This window comes from Ursus arctos, unplaced genomic scaffold, assembly GCF_023065955.2.
Source record: "Ursus arctos isolate Adak ecotype North America unplaced genomic scaffold, UrsArc2.0 scaffold_1, whole genome shotgun sequence".
Taxonomy (NCBI): Eukaryota; Metazoa; Chordata; class Mammalia; order Carnivora; family Ursidae; genus Ursus; species Ursus arctos.
Genome location: NW_026622763.1, coordinates 50,616,276 through 50,630,179, shown reverse-complemented (window position 1 = coordinate 50,630,179; position 13,904 = coordinate 50,616,276). Strand labels below are relative to the sequence as shown.

The 13,904-nt window shown below is 34.8% G+C and overlaps 1 protein-coding gene across 1 annotated transcript in view; it reads left to right on the top strand.

Moving 5' to 3' along the window:
• The window catches only part of TLK1 (tousled like kinase 1), a 137,940-nt gene extending 124,698 nt beyond the window's left edge, over positions 1–13,242 (top strand). The window contains exons 15-21 of the mRNA XM_026492580.4: positions 920–1,011; positions 1,097–1,186; positions 1,336–1,505; positions 1,803–1,938; positions 4,712–4,823; positions 5,712–5,819; positions 11,464–13,242. Coding sequence (XP_026348365.1) covers positions 920–1,011; positions 1,097–1,186; positions 1,336–1,505; positions 1,803–1,938; positions 4,712–4,823; positions 5,712–5,819; positions 11,464–11,640 — 885 coding nt within the window. The 3' untranslated portion in view covers positions 11,641–13,242. The remainder of the gene's footprint in view (positions 1–919; positions 1,012–1,096; positions 1,187–1,335; positions 1,506–1,802; positions 1,939–4,711; positions 4,824–5,711; positions 5,820–11,463) is intronic.
• The last annotated feature ends 662 nt before the right edge of the window (positions 13,243–13,904 follow it).

Below are 13,904 nucleotides of genomic sequence, written 5' to 3'. Positions count from 1 at the left end.
TATTATTTCTGATCTTATTAGGCTTTTATGATTTTGTGACAGTTTCTTGTTTATTTTTAGGTTAAGTTGATGGGGGGGGAGTAGAGACTGGGGACCTGCTTTCTAATATGTAAATTTTAGGTTTTGTTTTTAAAGGGGCACCTTTGTCTATAAATCACAGCAGAACCTAAATTACTAGATAGATCTCTCTAATGACATTCAGGTGTTTTTTAATTTGTAAATTACCTGAGACCTTAAAAGAATACTTAAGCATTCTTAATTTTTTTAATGTAAGAAGTAGGCTGATGATTCAAACAAACCAGTGTAAAACCTTTTTTTGAGACAACCAGTAAAAATTGAAGACAAGTTGGGTATTAGAAGAGATTTTAAGGAATTATTATTGATGTAGTTAGGTGTGATAATGTTGTATGGTTATGTTTGAACAGTTTCATAAAGTTTAGAGTTTAGAATTTTTTAAACAGTTGGAAATTGTTATGAACTTGTTTATTTTTAAAGAAGTGAGGAGTTGCTAGGAAAGGTAGAGGAAAAAGGTTTGCTTTATCCAGCCCCATAAAAATGCACTACAGCAATCTGTTTTGTTGGCTTCTTACTGCTTTTGCTGCTCTAGAAGAGCCAGGTCCATGTTAAAAAAACAAATAACAGCTTTATTGTTTTATCTTGATTCAGTGTATTGGCATTTATGAAACTTGAATGTGAAAATTCACTTTGAAGTTTTCTCTGATGTATATAGTGGAATTGGAATCTTGTTTCTGATAATGTGTTGTTGAACTATATATAGTCCTAGCAGAGATGGTGACCAAAAACTGTAGTGTATGTTCTAATTCCATATTACTATAAAAATTACCACCAATTTTTTTTTTAATCTCTTTAGCTATTCAGTTGGTCTTTGGTCCTAACTCTTCTATGCCTTGAATCCTAGGCTTTTGACCTTTATGAACAAAGATATGCTGCTGTGAAGATCCACCAGCTTAATAAAAGCTGGAGGGATGAGAAGAAGGAAAACTACCACAAGTAAATATTAAAACTTTCTGGTTTTTATCAAGTGAAAAATACATTTAATAGTCATGGAGAATAAATATACTCTCTCTTCCCGTAGACATGCCTGCAGAGAGTATAGAATACACAAAGAACTGGATCACCCTAGGATAGTTAAACTCTATGATTATTTCTCCTTGGATACAGATACGTAAGTGAATATAAGGGTTTAGTTTTTAAGAAAAAATATGTTTGCTTTTGCTTTCCTTATTCTGTAGTGATGATATACTCTTCATTTCATCACTGTGATAATGAATTATTGGATGTTTTATGTCTAATTTTTTCTCTTCTTCATTGTAGGTTTTGTACAGTGTTAGAGTACTGTGAAGGCAATGACTTGGATTTCTATCTGAAGCAACATAAATTAATGTCAGAGAAGGAAGCGAGGTCTATTGTAATGCAAATTGTAAATGCACTAAGATATCTCAATGAAATCAAACCCCCTATTATACATTATGATCTTAAGCCAGGTAATTAATAAAATCTGTCTAAATTTTTTTAAACTCTAAAGACTGTAGTTTTTAAAAGTCATATTTATTAAGTTATCTGAAAACCTGCTTTTTGGTGTAGTTTTTTAAAGTCAGTGGAATACTAGAATTTAAAATGCCCATTGAATCACCACATTTTAAAATTATATTTTAAATTTACATTTTTAACCACGTATTTTAAATATATATCTGTTCCCCCAGTGTCAGCTAAAGTAGTAAATAAATGTTTTTCATCTATGTATCATTTAAAAAAAAAAAACCTTTATATTTTGTTCTTAGGAAACATCCTTCTGGTAGATGGCACAGCATGTGGCGAAATCAAAATTACTGATTTTGGTCTATCCAAGATCATGGATGATGATAGCTATGGTGTAGATGGAATGGATCTAACTTCTCAAGGGGCAGGCACTTACTGGTAAGTGTATAAAATATCGAAATTGTCTAGATTACTTTTTATGAGAGTTTAGTTTTTATTTTCATGTATCTTTGAGATTACTATGGTGAGGGTACTAATACGAAGTTTGAGTCAAGAGGGAGATTACTGTTGTCAGTCTTCTTTTTCTCATCTGGTCTTAACTGTAAATATCAGTAAAGTGAAGGGAGAAGAACTTGGCATTGGCAGGTCACTTCAGTATCTACCAGGAACTCCTCACATGGAGAATCATGGATTTTCTTTTGTATGTTCAAGTGATGTTTGTCATCGGTAAAAATACTCATATGAAGATAACATCCTCACTATTACAAGCAATAGCCATAAGCATGACGTCCTCTCTGTAGAGGTTCTGTGGTTACAGTATTTATTGGAGATGGAGGTTTTGTTGATCATGCATGGGAAAGAAGTTTGGAATATTGTTAGTCTTTGGACTTGGCTCTCAGAAATCCCTTTTCATAACTTCATACATATAAACTCTAGATAGAACTGTAGCTTCACAGATCTAAGTCTAAATGAATGTCATTCCCTTCAGAGTGCCTAGGTGTTGACAAAAATCACTTCAGTGTGAATTTTCAAAACTTACTCTCAAATTCACTGAAATGGAGAATATAGACTATAAAATTTCAAAACAAACTTAGTTTAGCAAAAGGAATAAGATTGTAATTGGAGAGAGAACTGTACTCAACTTTATTAACAAGATGGAGACTACAAACATAACTGTGACATTGGGGTTTCTGGAACAGTCTTCACACAACCTAGGCACAGTTCCACAAGATGCTCTGGGTCTGTATGAACTTTACTTTTCATGAACAGGGATTAGTCGTGTTCATGTGTTCTTTTAAAGCCATTTTACTTCCAAATTCTGCTTGTAGCATTTTCTAGGAATATGAGTAAGATTGTGGATTTTTCAGCCCATATTTAAAGAAATTCGTCATTCAACCTAGTAACCCCCTAAGAGTTGGTATCCTCAATCAGTAGTCTTCAGACTTTTAGCAAAACTTTGTCTCCTTCATAGAACTCTGGATTCCATGGAAGATAGCTTAAAATAGATTTAGATAGTTCTAAATAATAGATCATCCTTCCTCTGCAGAGACTCCCACTATGTTGTTTCCCTTGCACTCTGGCTTTGCTAGTTTGAGGGCTGGGCAAGGAGATTTACCTCTGACAGGTGGGCTGGAGCATTTCCATGTAGTAACCTGGAATGTATTTCTCATAGAAGCATGTTTTGAAAAATGGTTAGTTTCCTACAGTCATAGTAGCTGTTTTAGCTATGTATTTGGTAAACTGGGATTTTTCTGTACAGTTTTTTAGGAATACATGTAAACTATTTGTTAATATCACTTAGAAGAAAATCAGTTTTGTCCCTCATTCCCTCTCAGGTCTCAAATGCAGCCATTCACTAATTCCTGGTGGTCATTTCTTCCTAAATAGCTTTGGTGTCTTTCCTACAATTCCTCTCCCTGCTTACAGCTTTTTGTCTCAAGAGACAGGGTAGCATAGTATTTAAGAGCCATTCTTGTTTCATAAATCTACACAAAATAATATACTTTTATTCATAAAACAAATCTGGCTTTTTACTTGATTTGGGGGGTAGGAAAGGATTTACATTACAAATGAGTTATTGGTCATCTTTGGTGGTTCTATTTCAAGAAGTTCCAGAGTTGTGTTTTTTTTTTTTTTTTTAAGAAATCTGTGCATATCTTGCTGAAATTTAAATGATTTAAATATAAAACTAAAGGAAAAGAGTTTGATTCCCATTTAGCTGTATTATTCCTTTTCAGGATTTTTTAGTTTATCTAAATTTTAGAGGTGGGACATGCTTGCATCCCTGATGGATCTTTTTATTTATAACCTAAGGTGTGACGAATTTATTTTTACCTTTCCTTAATATAAAATTATAAACTTACAAATAAAAGTAGAAAATAGTATTTTTGAATACTTAATATATTTCAGATGCTGCTAGGGTTCAAAAACTGCACAGTGAATAAGAAGAGCTCCTTGAGCTGCTCACAGTTTAGTGTGATTTTACTTTAACACCATAATAGAGGTACCATAATATCTGCTGGTTACATGGGAAAGAAGCAGAACTCAGCCTAGAGGGAACAGAGGTTTATGGAGGTCCAGTCGGTCTTAATGAAGAAAAAAGATGCTCCCCAAATGAATTTGGAGTGGTTGGGAAGGCATTAGAGATTGTCCTATTAAGAAGCATGCTGGGTAGTAGGGGTGGGCAGGGGAGCAGTGTGGGGAACCAAATGAATTGTCTGCCTAGCCAGTTGCTTCTAGATTAGGATGGGTCTGTGTTACAAACAAGAGGTCTGACCTTGGCAGTGCATGATGTGCAGTTTTTTAAACAGAAGAACCAGCTGGTCAGATAGGTGTTTCAGGAAGAGAATTGCCTACAGTTTGAACACAGGTAAAAGGGCATGAGAGAGCATTTATTATTGCTTACTCAAATTAGAACATTATAATTTCTACTGATAATACATGTATATTACCTACAGAAATGAAAAATAATTTTAGTATATATAATATACATACTATGTATGTATTGCATACTTTATCACGAAGTTGTATGTTTTGGCTCTAGAGTCAAGTGATACAAAGATGTAAATGCTGCGGAATTTTGATTTTCATTCATGAAAGTCCTACGGTTTTGTGCATGAGTATTCTGAGTGTTCTGAAGGTACTTTTAGAAGGCTTAAGTTACAGATTGTTAATAGTATCCTTTCCTCTTTTCTACCCCAAAAAACTGTAGGTACTTACCTCCTGAGTGTTTTGTAGTTGGAAAAGAACCACCAAAGATTTCCAACAAGGTTGATGTGTGGTCAGTCGGCGTCATTTTCTTTCAGTGTCTTTATGGTAGAAAGGTAAGTTAAAGCACGCAAGATTCTGCTGTGTGGAGAGAAGCTGAATCTTCCCTCTTAAATGTAAAGTTTAATTAACTTGTCGTCAGTGTAGATCCTTCTTAGGAAAGCCAGGCCTTTGTTTCTTGCTAAAATTTCCATGGATCAGATTATTTTAATGTCACAGCAGCTTTCTTGATCTGCTTTTTGTCCTGCCTTTTTTTTTTTTTTTAAGTAAAAGAAGAAACTACCTATTAATAGTGCTAACATTTTCTGCTTTTAGGGATGCTTGAGCCAAAACACTCCATTCTCTCTATTGCTCACATTGTCTCCCCCACTCCTACCTCACCCCTCACACGTACTCAGTTTGGCCTGGGCATAGTGTCCCCTTGTGCTTCCTCAGGGAAGCTCCATCAAACTTAGTCTGAATTCTTGCCAAACCTCTCTTTATTTTGAAGTCAGAACTACAAGCTGCCATAGATCCTTTCCAACCCCTTCATCAGTGCGGAGAGGGGGGCGGTTAAGGGACTTCTATGGAAAGTCACTGCAAGTTAGGAACAGGAGTGGACCGTGTTCAAAGTATTTTATTTTTGGAATTTTCATAAATTTCACAGACATTTCCACTGCTTCTTACTTCTTTATTCCTATATTTTAAACAGTCAAAATAAAATTTTCAATTTAATTATCTTGTAACAGTATTATTTTCTGTGCTTATTCACCACGTTTATGTTGAGGATTGATGGGTTTACTCAGCCTTTTATCAGTTATAACCTTGTTTCTATGAGAATGCATCCCAAGTTCCGAATAACTAAGATTTTTTTAGAACACAAATCATTTATATTTTGGGGGTTTGCTGATAATTACTGTTTAAATATTTTGTGAGAAAATTCTAAACTTTTTTTTTTTTTAAAGCCATTTGGTCACAATCAATCGCAACAAGACATTCTTCAAGAAAATACAATATTAAAAGCCACAGAAGTCCAGTTCCCCGTAAAACCAGTTGTAAGCAGTGAAGCAAAGGTATTAAATTTATGTAAATAGGTTTTGTGAAGTAAATTTCATTTCATAAATTGTGCTTAAAGTAAGTACAGTTGACTTTTGAATCACATGGGTTTGAACCGCACAGGTCCATTATTGTGGATTTTTTTTTTAATAGTACAGTACTGTAAATGTATTTTCTCTTAAGATTTTAACATTTTCTTTTCTCTAGCTTACTTTATTAAAAGAGTACAGTATATAATATGGATAACATACAAAATATATATTACTCGACTGTTTATGCTGTCAGTAAGTCTTCTAGTCAGCAATAGGCCATTCATAGTTATTTTTTGGGGAGCCAAAAGTTCTATTTGGATTTTCAACTGTACCCCTAACCCTCACATTGTTCAAGGGTCAGCTGTACTTATTAGTAAGTAAAGTAAAAGGGATTGCTGCCACAATAAAATCTGTCCATTAGGTCTTTGGTTTTCATAGTTTTCTTCTTCTAAAGAAAGACCCAAATACAGTCCCTGATTCTTTGAGCACATCAGTTTGCTTTGAAAATTGGGGGGAAAAAAAAAATCACAAGAACTTTATGTTTTATATATCAGCTTATGTTAATAGGGAGATATTTAAGTATACAAGAAGTAATAAAGTAGTAATAATAACTACCATTTATTTAGTGATTATGTGCCAAGCATTGTGTTGATACTTTATCCTTTAAAAACCTTTTGAGGTATAGATCAGTATCTTCATTATTACCATTTTATAGGGAAGCCAGCTAAGTCATAGAGGAATTACCTTGTCCAGAATCATACGAGCTAGTTAATAGCGGAACTATGGCCCAAAGTATTCACTTCTGCTAGACTCCAGAATCCACTGTTGACCTTACGCTGTCCTACAGTAGCTCTTGAGAAAGCTTGACCTCTTCATCACCTCTGCTTCCAAGTAGCAGTCCACGAGTCAGCAACAGATGGCTTCCCGTAGTTCTAATCCATCTGTCTAGTAACATAGAATAGCATTTGTAATTAATAGCAAAATGTTTGTGATGCTTAATATCTTTCTACTCTCATCCTATTGGCCTTTCACATTTGTATTTTCACTCTTGCTTTGTTACACTCATCACAAAGCTCATTTCTCTGTGATCCCTGTTGGAATCTTCTCTTTTTTTAAACCCTATGAAATTCCTAAGAAAACACATGAAGTTCCCATTCTTTTCTGGTATGAATAAACAGACATTATATAGTTTCTATATTTTTAGAATGTAGATATTGCCAGAGATTGAGGTCGTAGTGACCTTCAGAATTGAAAACGTACTGGTTTTTGTGAATCGCAAAAAGTCCAGTATTTCATTTTGTCTTAATTGGCTTTAGCAAGTTTTCTGGATGACTTTTACAAGCTAATTCATTATCCTTCAGAATAAGAACATCACATATTTTTCATAAGGTAAATATGGCTCTTTAAAAAGAACTTGACAATGCTAGCATCTAAATTTTGCCTTCCTTTTCTGTCGTCTGCAGCATCAATGGGAACAGAAACTAACTAAATTAACGGACAAAAATGACCAGGAATGAGTATAGTGCCAAAAAGAAGTCCCATATAGCCATCTCTGGTTCTAGCCTCAGGCTCTTCATAGGCACCACAATCACAGATCTGGGAGGTGGAGGGGCACATTGTTTTTTGTTTTATTTTGCCCCCAAACCTCATCCTTACAGAATACACCTTTACCAAGTACCTCCACTGACCTGGTGTGGGCATCTTAAGTACAAAGCCTAAACCTCGTTGTCAGCAGCTTTTTATCTTCTCAAACTCCTCTGCCTTTAACATATCCGTCACTCTTGAGTTTTTTTTTTTTCCATCTTAAGTTTCAAAGACCACTGTGAAAACGATTAAGACCTAAGGATTCAGAAAATTTTTTGATAAATACTGGTAAGCTAACCAAGGGAAAAGGATAAGAAAACCTAGGTTTATTTTTAGAGAAAAAATTACTTATAATGAATTTCAAACAAAGAAGGTGCAAAATACTTTGATTAAGCTTTGATTTTAAAGTTATATATCTTAGTTGTAGTTTTCCTGCAAATGCTTTTAATTGATGAATGTATGTGGAAGTTAGGAATTTCAAGACAAGCTAAAGTTATTTCTGCTGTAAATAAAGAAGACGATCAATTATCCTTTGAAAATATTTTATATGTTGCAAAAATTTGATGAATCTCTCAAATATTGAGTGAAAGAAGCTAGGCAAAAGAGAACGTAAGCTGTAATTCCTCCTAAGTTTAGAACAACCAAAACTCAACTACAGTAGAATAGATCGAGATGACCCGGCTAGGTTGGGGGCAGAGCCAAAGCCTAGACAAGGGCGGGGCATGAGGACTTAAGAGCTTTTCATTCTGGTTGCCAGCTACATGGAGTTGTTTTGTACTGTACACTTACGATTTGTGTAATCTTATGTTAGACTTTTTGTGTAATCTTATGTTAGACTTTTTTTTTTAATACAAAGTCTGAAGGACCAGTTTAAGAAGGAAAAAAGATACTGATTATAGTCCCATTATTTACAATATCAACCCAGGAAACAAACCCCAGTAGAAGGATCACTTTAGTGTTCCCTTCATCTAAAGAAAGTCATTATGCTAAAAAGGAAAAAAAAATCATGGCAAAAAAAGGGCATCATATCCTCTAGCCAAAGTAAACTGACAGTAAAATGGAAGGAGGGTGAGAGGGTTGTTGTAGCAGAAGAAAAATTCTAGAAGTCTGGAATTATGTAAGAGAAATGCAGCTTTCCGTATTCAACATAGTATTTGGAAGTTCTTGCCAGAGCAGTTAGGCAAGAAACAGAAATAAAAGGCATCCAAGTTGGAAAGGAAGAAGTAAAAAGGTCACTATTTGCAAATGACATTATGTATAGAAAACCCTAAAGACTGCACCCAAAACTCATAGAACTAAAAAACAAATTCAGTAAAGCTGCAGGATACAAACATCTGTTACATTTCTATATACTAATAAACTATCAGAAATTAAGAAAATAGTCCTATTTACAGTTGCACCAAAAAGAATAAAATACCTAGGAATAAATTTATCCAAGGAGGTGGATGATGTGTACTCTGAAAACTAAACAACTTTGATGACAGGAATTGAAGACACTGCAAATAAATGGAAAGATATTCCTTGCTCATGAATCAGAAGAATATTAAAAAATCTAAACTACCCAAAGCAATCTAAAAATTTGAATGCACTTCCTATCAAAATTCTAGTGGCATTTTTCACAAAAATGGATCACCCAATCCTAAAATTTGTATGAAACCACCAAAGCCTCTGAATAGCCAAAGCAGTCTTGAGAAAGAAGAACAAAGCTGGAGGCATCAGACTCCTTGACTTTGAACTATATCTCAGAGCTCTAGCAACCAAACAGTTGATATTGTATGTTATAACCAACAGTTTGTTGCAACCAGCAGGATGATATTGGCATAAAAACAGACAAATCAGTGGAACAGAATAGGGAACCCAGAAATAAACCCATGCATAGATGGTTGATTAATTTACAACAAAAGAGCCAAGATTATAGAGTGGGGGAAAAGGACAGTCTCTTAATAAATGATGTTGGGAAAACTGGACCACTGTCTTAAACCATACACAAAAATAAACTCAAAATGGATGAAAGTCTTGAATATAAGACCTGAGGCCAATAAACTGGAAGATGATGTAGCCATTAATCTCCTTGACATCAGTCTTGGTGAGGATTTGTTGATCTGACACCAAAAGCAAAAAAAAAAAGACACAGAGGACTACATCAAATGAAAAACCACCTGCACAGCAAAAGAAACCATCAAAAAAAAAAAAACAAAAAATGAAAAGGCAACCTACCAAATGGGAGAAAATATTTGCAAATCATAACTGATAAGGGGTCAATATTTAAAATCCGTGAAGAGCTTGTACAACAGCATAGCAGAAAAACAATCAAGGGGCACCTGGGTAGCTCAGTTGGTTAAGCATCCGACTCTTGATCTCAGCTCAAGTCCTCATCCTCAGGGTCATTCGTTCAAGCCTCACATTGGGCTCCATACTGGGCATGGAGCCTACTAAAAAATTTATATATATATATATATATATATAATCTGAATAGACACTTCTCCAAAGAAGATACGTGGCCAGCAGGTACATGAAAAGGTACTCATTGTCACTAATTAGGGAAATGCAAATCAAAAGCACAGTGAGGGGGCACCTGGATGGCTCAGTTGGGAGAGCACACAACTCGAAGTCTCAAGGTTGTGAGTTTAAGCCCCATGTTAGGTGTGGAGCCTACTTTAAAAACATAAAAACCACAGTGCGGTATTACCTCATACCTGTTAGAATGGCTATTAAAAAAAATGATTAGAAATAAGTGTTGGCAAGGATGTGGAGAATAGAGCACTGTTGCATTCATCAGTGGATGAATGGCTCAAGAAAATGTGTATATGTACAACGGAATATAATTCAGCCGTGAGAAAGGAGGATATCTTGCCGGTTGCAACAACATGGATAGACCTTGAGCACATTACGCTAAGTGACATAAGTCAGAGAAAGATACCATATGATCTCATTTATATGTAGAATCTTACTAAAAAAACAAAAACCAAGTTCATGAATACAGAGAATAGACTGGTGGGAGGCATGGAGTGGGAGATGAGTGAAATGGACAAAGAGGGTCAAAGGTGCAAGCTTCCAGTTATAAAATAAGTCATAGGAGTGTAATGTACAGTATGGTGACTATAATTGGTAATACTATGTATTTGAAAGTTGCTATAAGAATAGATTTTAAAATTTATCAAAAGAAAAAAATTTTCTAACAGTGGTGATAGATACTGACTAGTCTTATTGTGATCATTTTGCAATAAACAAATACTAAGTTATACACCTAAAATTAACAATGTCAGTTATACTTCAGTTTTTAGAAATAATTGCCATGTCATCCAGCAAGTCCAGGGATCAGATATTTATGTGCCATTGCTCACAGCAGCATTATTCATAATAGCCAGAAGGTGGAAAAAATGCAAAGGTCAATCAGTAGATAAATGGATAAACAAAATGTGGTATATCATGAAATGGAATATTATTCAGCCTTAGAAACGAAATTCTGATCATTCAGCTATGTGGATGACTCTTTTTAAACATTGTGCTAAGTGAAATACGTCATACACAAAAGGACAAATACTGTATGATTCCACTCACAGAATAGGGGTTACCAAGTGCTGGGGGAAAGACGGGTGAGGAGTTGTTTAATTGGTACAAAATTTCAGCTTTTGTTGTGGATATTGGATAAGTTTTGGATGATAAAAATGATCTGGAGGTGGGTAATTGATGTTTCACAACAACGTGAATGTACTTTAAAATGTCACTGAATGGTACACTCAAAAAGAAGTCAAATGCTAATTTTTGTTCTTGGAATAAAATTTTTTTTAAATGAGATGTACCTTTCCTTAATGCACCTTAAATGGTAGCAGTAATCATTTAGACTATAAAGTGAACAACTAAGGGCTGTGAGTTGAGTTGAATTTGGAGTAAGAACTTTATTGCTACGGAATTTTAAGATTTGAATGCCAATGAAGTGAAATATACTTATTATCTTAAATATGTTCATCCTTCTGTAGGAGTCAGCTGACTGATGTTTAGAAGGGGCAAAAATTCTAACTTCTGAACTTCTCTTTTTTTTAAGGCCTTTATAAGACGCTGTCTGGCCTACCGCAAAGAAGATCGGTTTGACGTGCACCAACTGGCAAATGACCCGTACCTTCTCCCACATATGAGAAGATCAAATTCTTCAGGAAACTTACACATGGCTGGGCTTACAGCATCCCCTACACCCCCTTCTTCAAGCATAATTACTTACTGATTTTCCTCCAAAATTGGCATGATATCTTTGAATTGCTTCCAGATACACACTTGAGTTTGAGAGCGTTTGATTGTTTTCTGTTGTTTTCTTTTTCACACAGGACATGGTTGAGAACTGTTTGTGAACTGAAGTTCTTCATAGTGTCATTTGTATGAGAGTGGATCATGGACAATGAATAAAATGTACACTTTGACTAGAACCTTGAGCAGTGAAGGATGACTGCCTGTTGCACAGAAACAGGAATACCATGTTACAAAAAATTGGGGGAACACTGTAAATAACGTTTATAATACTTAAATACATTTGGTTGTTACTAGAGAGTTCTAATATGAAGGGTAGTTTTTCATTATTTAAAAACACATGGAAAAACTATTTCTAACACAAGAACTATAGTGCCTGGATACATTCTTCAGCATTCAGCAGTTAATCTGCTGAAACCAAAGTAAGAACTGAATGACAGTGACATTTGTGTTTTATAGTAGAATGTGAGAGTTAGAATCTTTGGACTTTGGACAAAGTTAGACTTTGTCACTTGCCTGTTCTGGCTTTTACCAGGTTGTACCTCGAAACCACATATCCGGGGTTTTTTTTGTTGTTGTTGGTTTTTTTTTTCCCCACTAGTCATGTTAACCAGGAGAGTTGTTGTTTCTAGATACTTTACACCTTTGAAAAAAGGAGCTGCTTGTCAGTTGAATTCACTAAATATCTCTGGTGTTTTCAACATGTTTGAATTAGATATTTTCTTCCCTTTGTTACCAGGCCTTGTTCATAAACAAGTGACAGTATGTAGCCAAATGCAGATCAGACCAGTTCTATGCAGGATAATGATAAATTCCCTTCTAGCTCTATTGTAAATTGTTGTACAGATGTTGTATTTCAATTACCAAGTTTCAGCAGCTTATTCTTGTACAAATGTTTAAAAATATGGCTTTTCTAATTGGATATTGTATTTTTTTTAAGTCTTCTTGAAGGCGCTTTAATTGCTGCTAAATGATGTTGCTTCTTTGCTAAAAAAAAAAAAATCTAATGACCTCCTTAAAGGTGCAAGTTGACTGTACATCATAGAGAGATATTAAAGGCTGGCATTCGTTAACAATCAAGGCATGTAAAAATGATCCATCTTGGACATGTGGGGTTCACTCAATCAGATTCTTGGGTTCTAGAGCTGTGGAGCACATAGATAACTAGATTTATAAGTTGTTCATGTTTATTCTACATTTCTAGAAGGTTCTTATCAGAAAGGTAAGATGATGGTCCCATAAATAAGTTTCTTGTGGTTTGTACAGATTTGTTAAAATGTGAACATTTTCCAACTGCCTTGTATGGTAGAAACCATTATTTTTCAGGATGTTATATTTTACTCCTGTAATTATTTGTCACATTCATAATGCTGATACTTACACGTAAGTTGTCCATGTTGCCGACAAGGAGGTGATAACCACAGATTCTCCTTAATATTGTACAGTTAAACTGTGGCTCTTATTTCTCATGTTGCAAGCCATTTTGTCTTTCATTGTACATATAGACACATTGTCTCTTTAAGATGCTGCTGAAATTGTAGAGAATGTAGCCAAAAACAGTAATAAACAATGACAATTAAAATTTAAGGACTATGAAAGTTGCATTTCAAGGGAGCTTTGAAGATTTAGGATATTGATTGACTTGGCTCCTTAAGAATCAACTCCATAAATTCTTGAAGTATACTTCAAGACAGGTATCAAGTGCTTCAAGTTGTTAAAGTAAACCTAAGAGCCGTTATCAATTCTAATCCTGGGTAAGTAACACAGCAGTGAGGAGTGGCCTCAGGGCTGTACCTACTCCTCTGTAGATTAAGATAGAAATCCTGTTTTTCAAAAATACTGATATGGTGATGAAATATTAGCATTAATTGAGTGCTTTAGGTGCTGCTTACGAATTTTTCAGTTTTGTTGAGTTTTCATCTTTCTAAATCATTAAGTACGGTGTTCATATAGTAATTGTCATTTAAAGTCCTGAATTAAAATGCTCGGTTTTTAATATTTCAGTCAGAAACTAAGTGGACATGTACATCTAACACTAGGTGGAGTAAGTGGTGTCGACTAAATCACTGTGTTACATACTCTTTTCAAATGAATGAAAATGACTGCTAGTGTGGAAATGCAGGAAAACAAGCCACAACATGAAACATAAACTCCTTAGTCTGAGTTTAGGCAGTCCTTTAGAATCAAAGTTGGAGATGAGATAAATCAGATACACACCTGTGTTTTTCCCAGCACATGCTACAG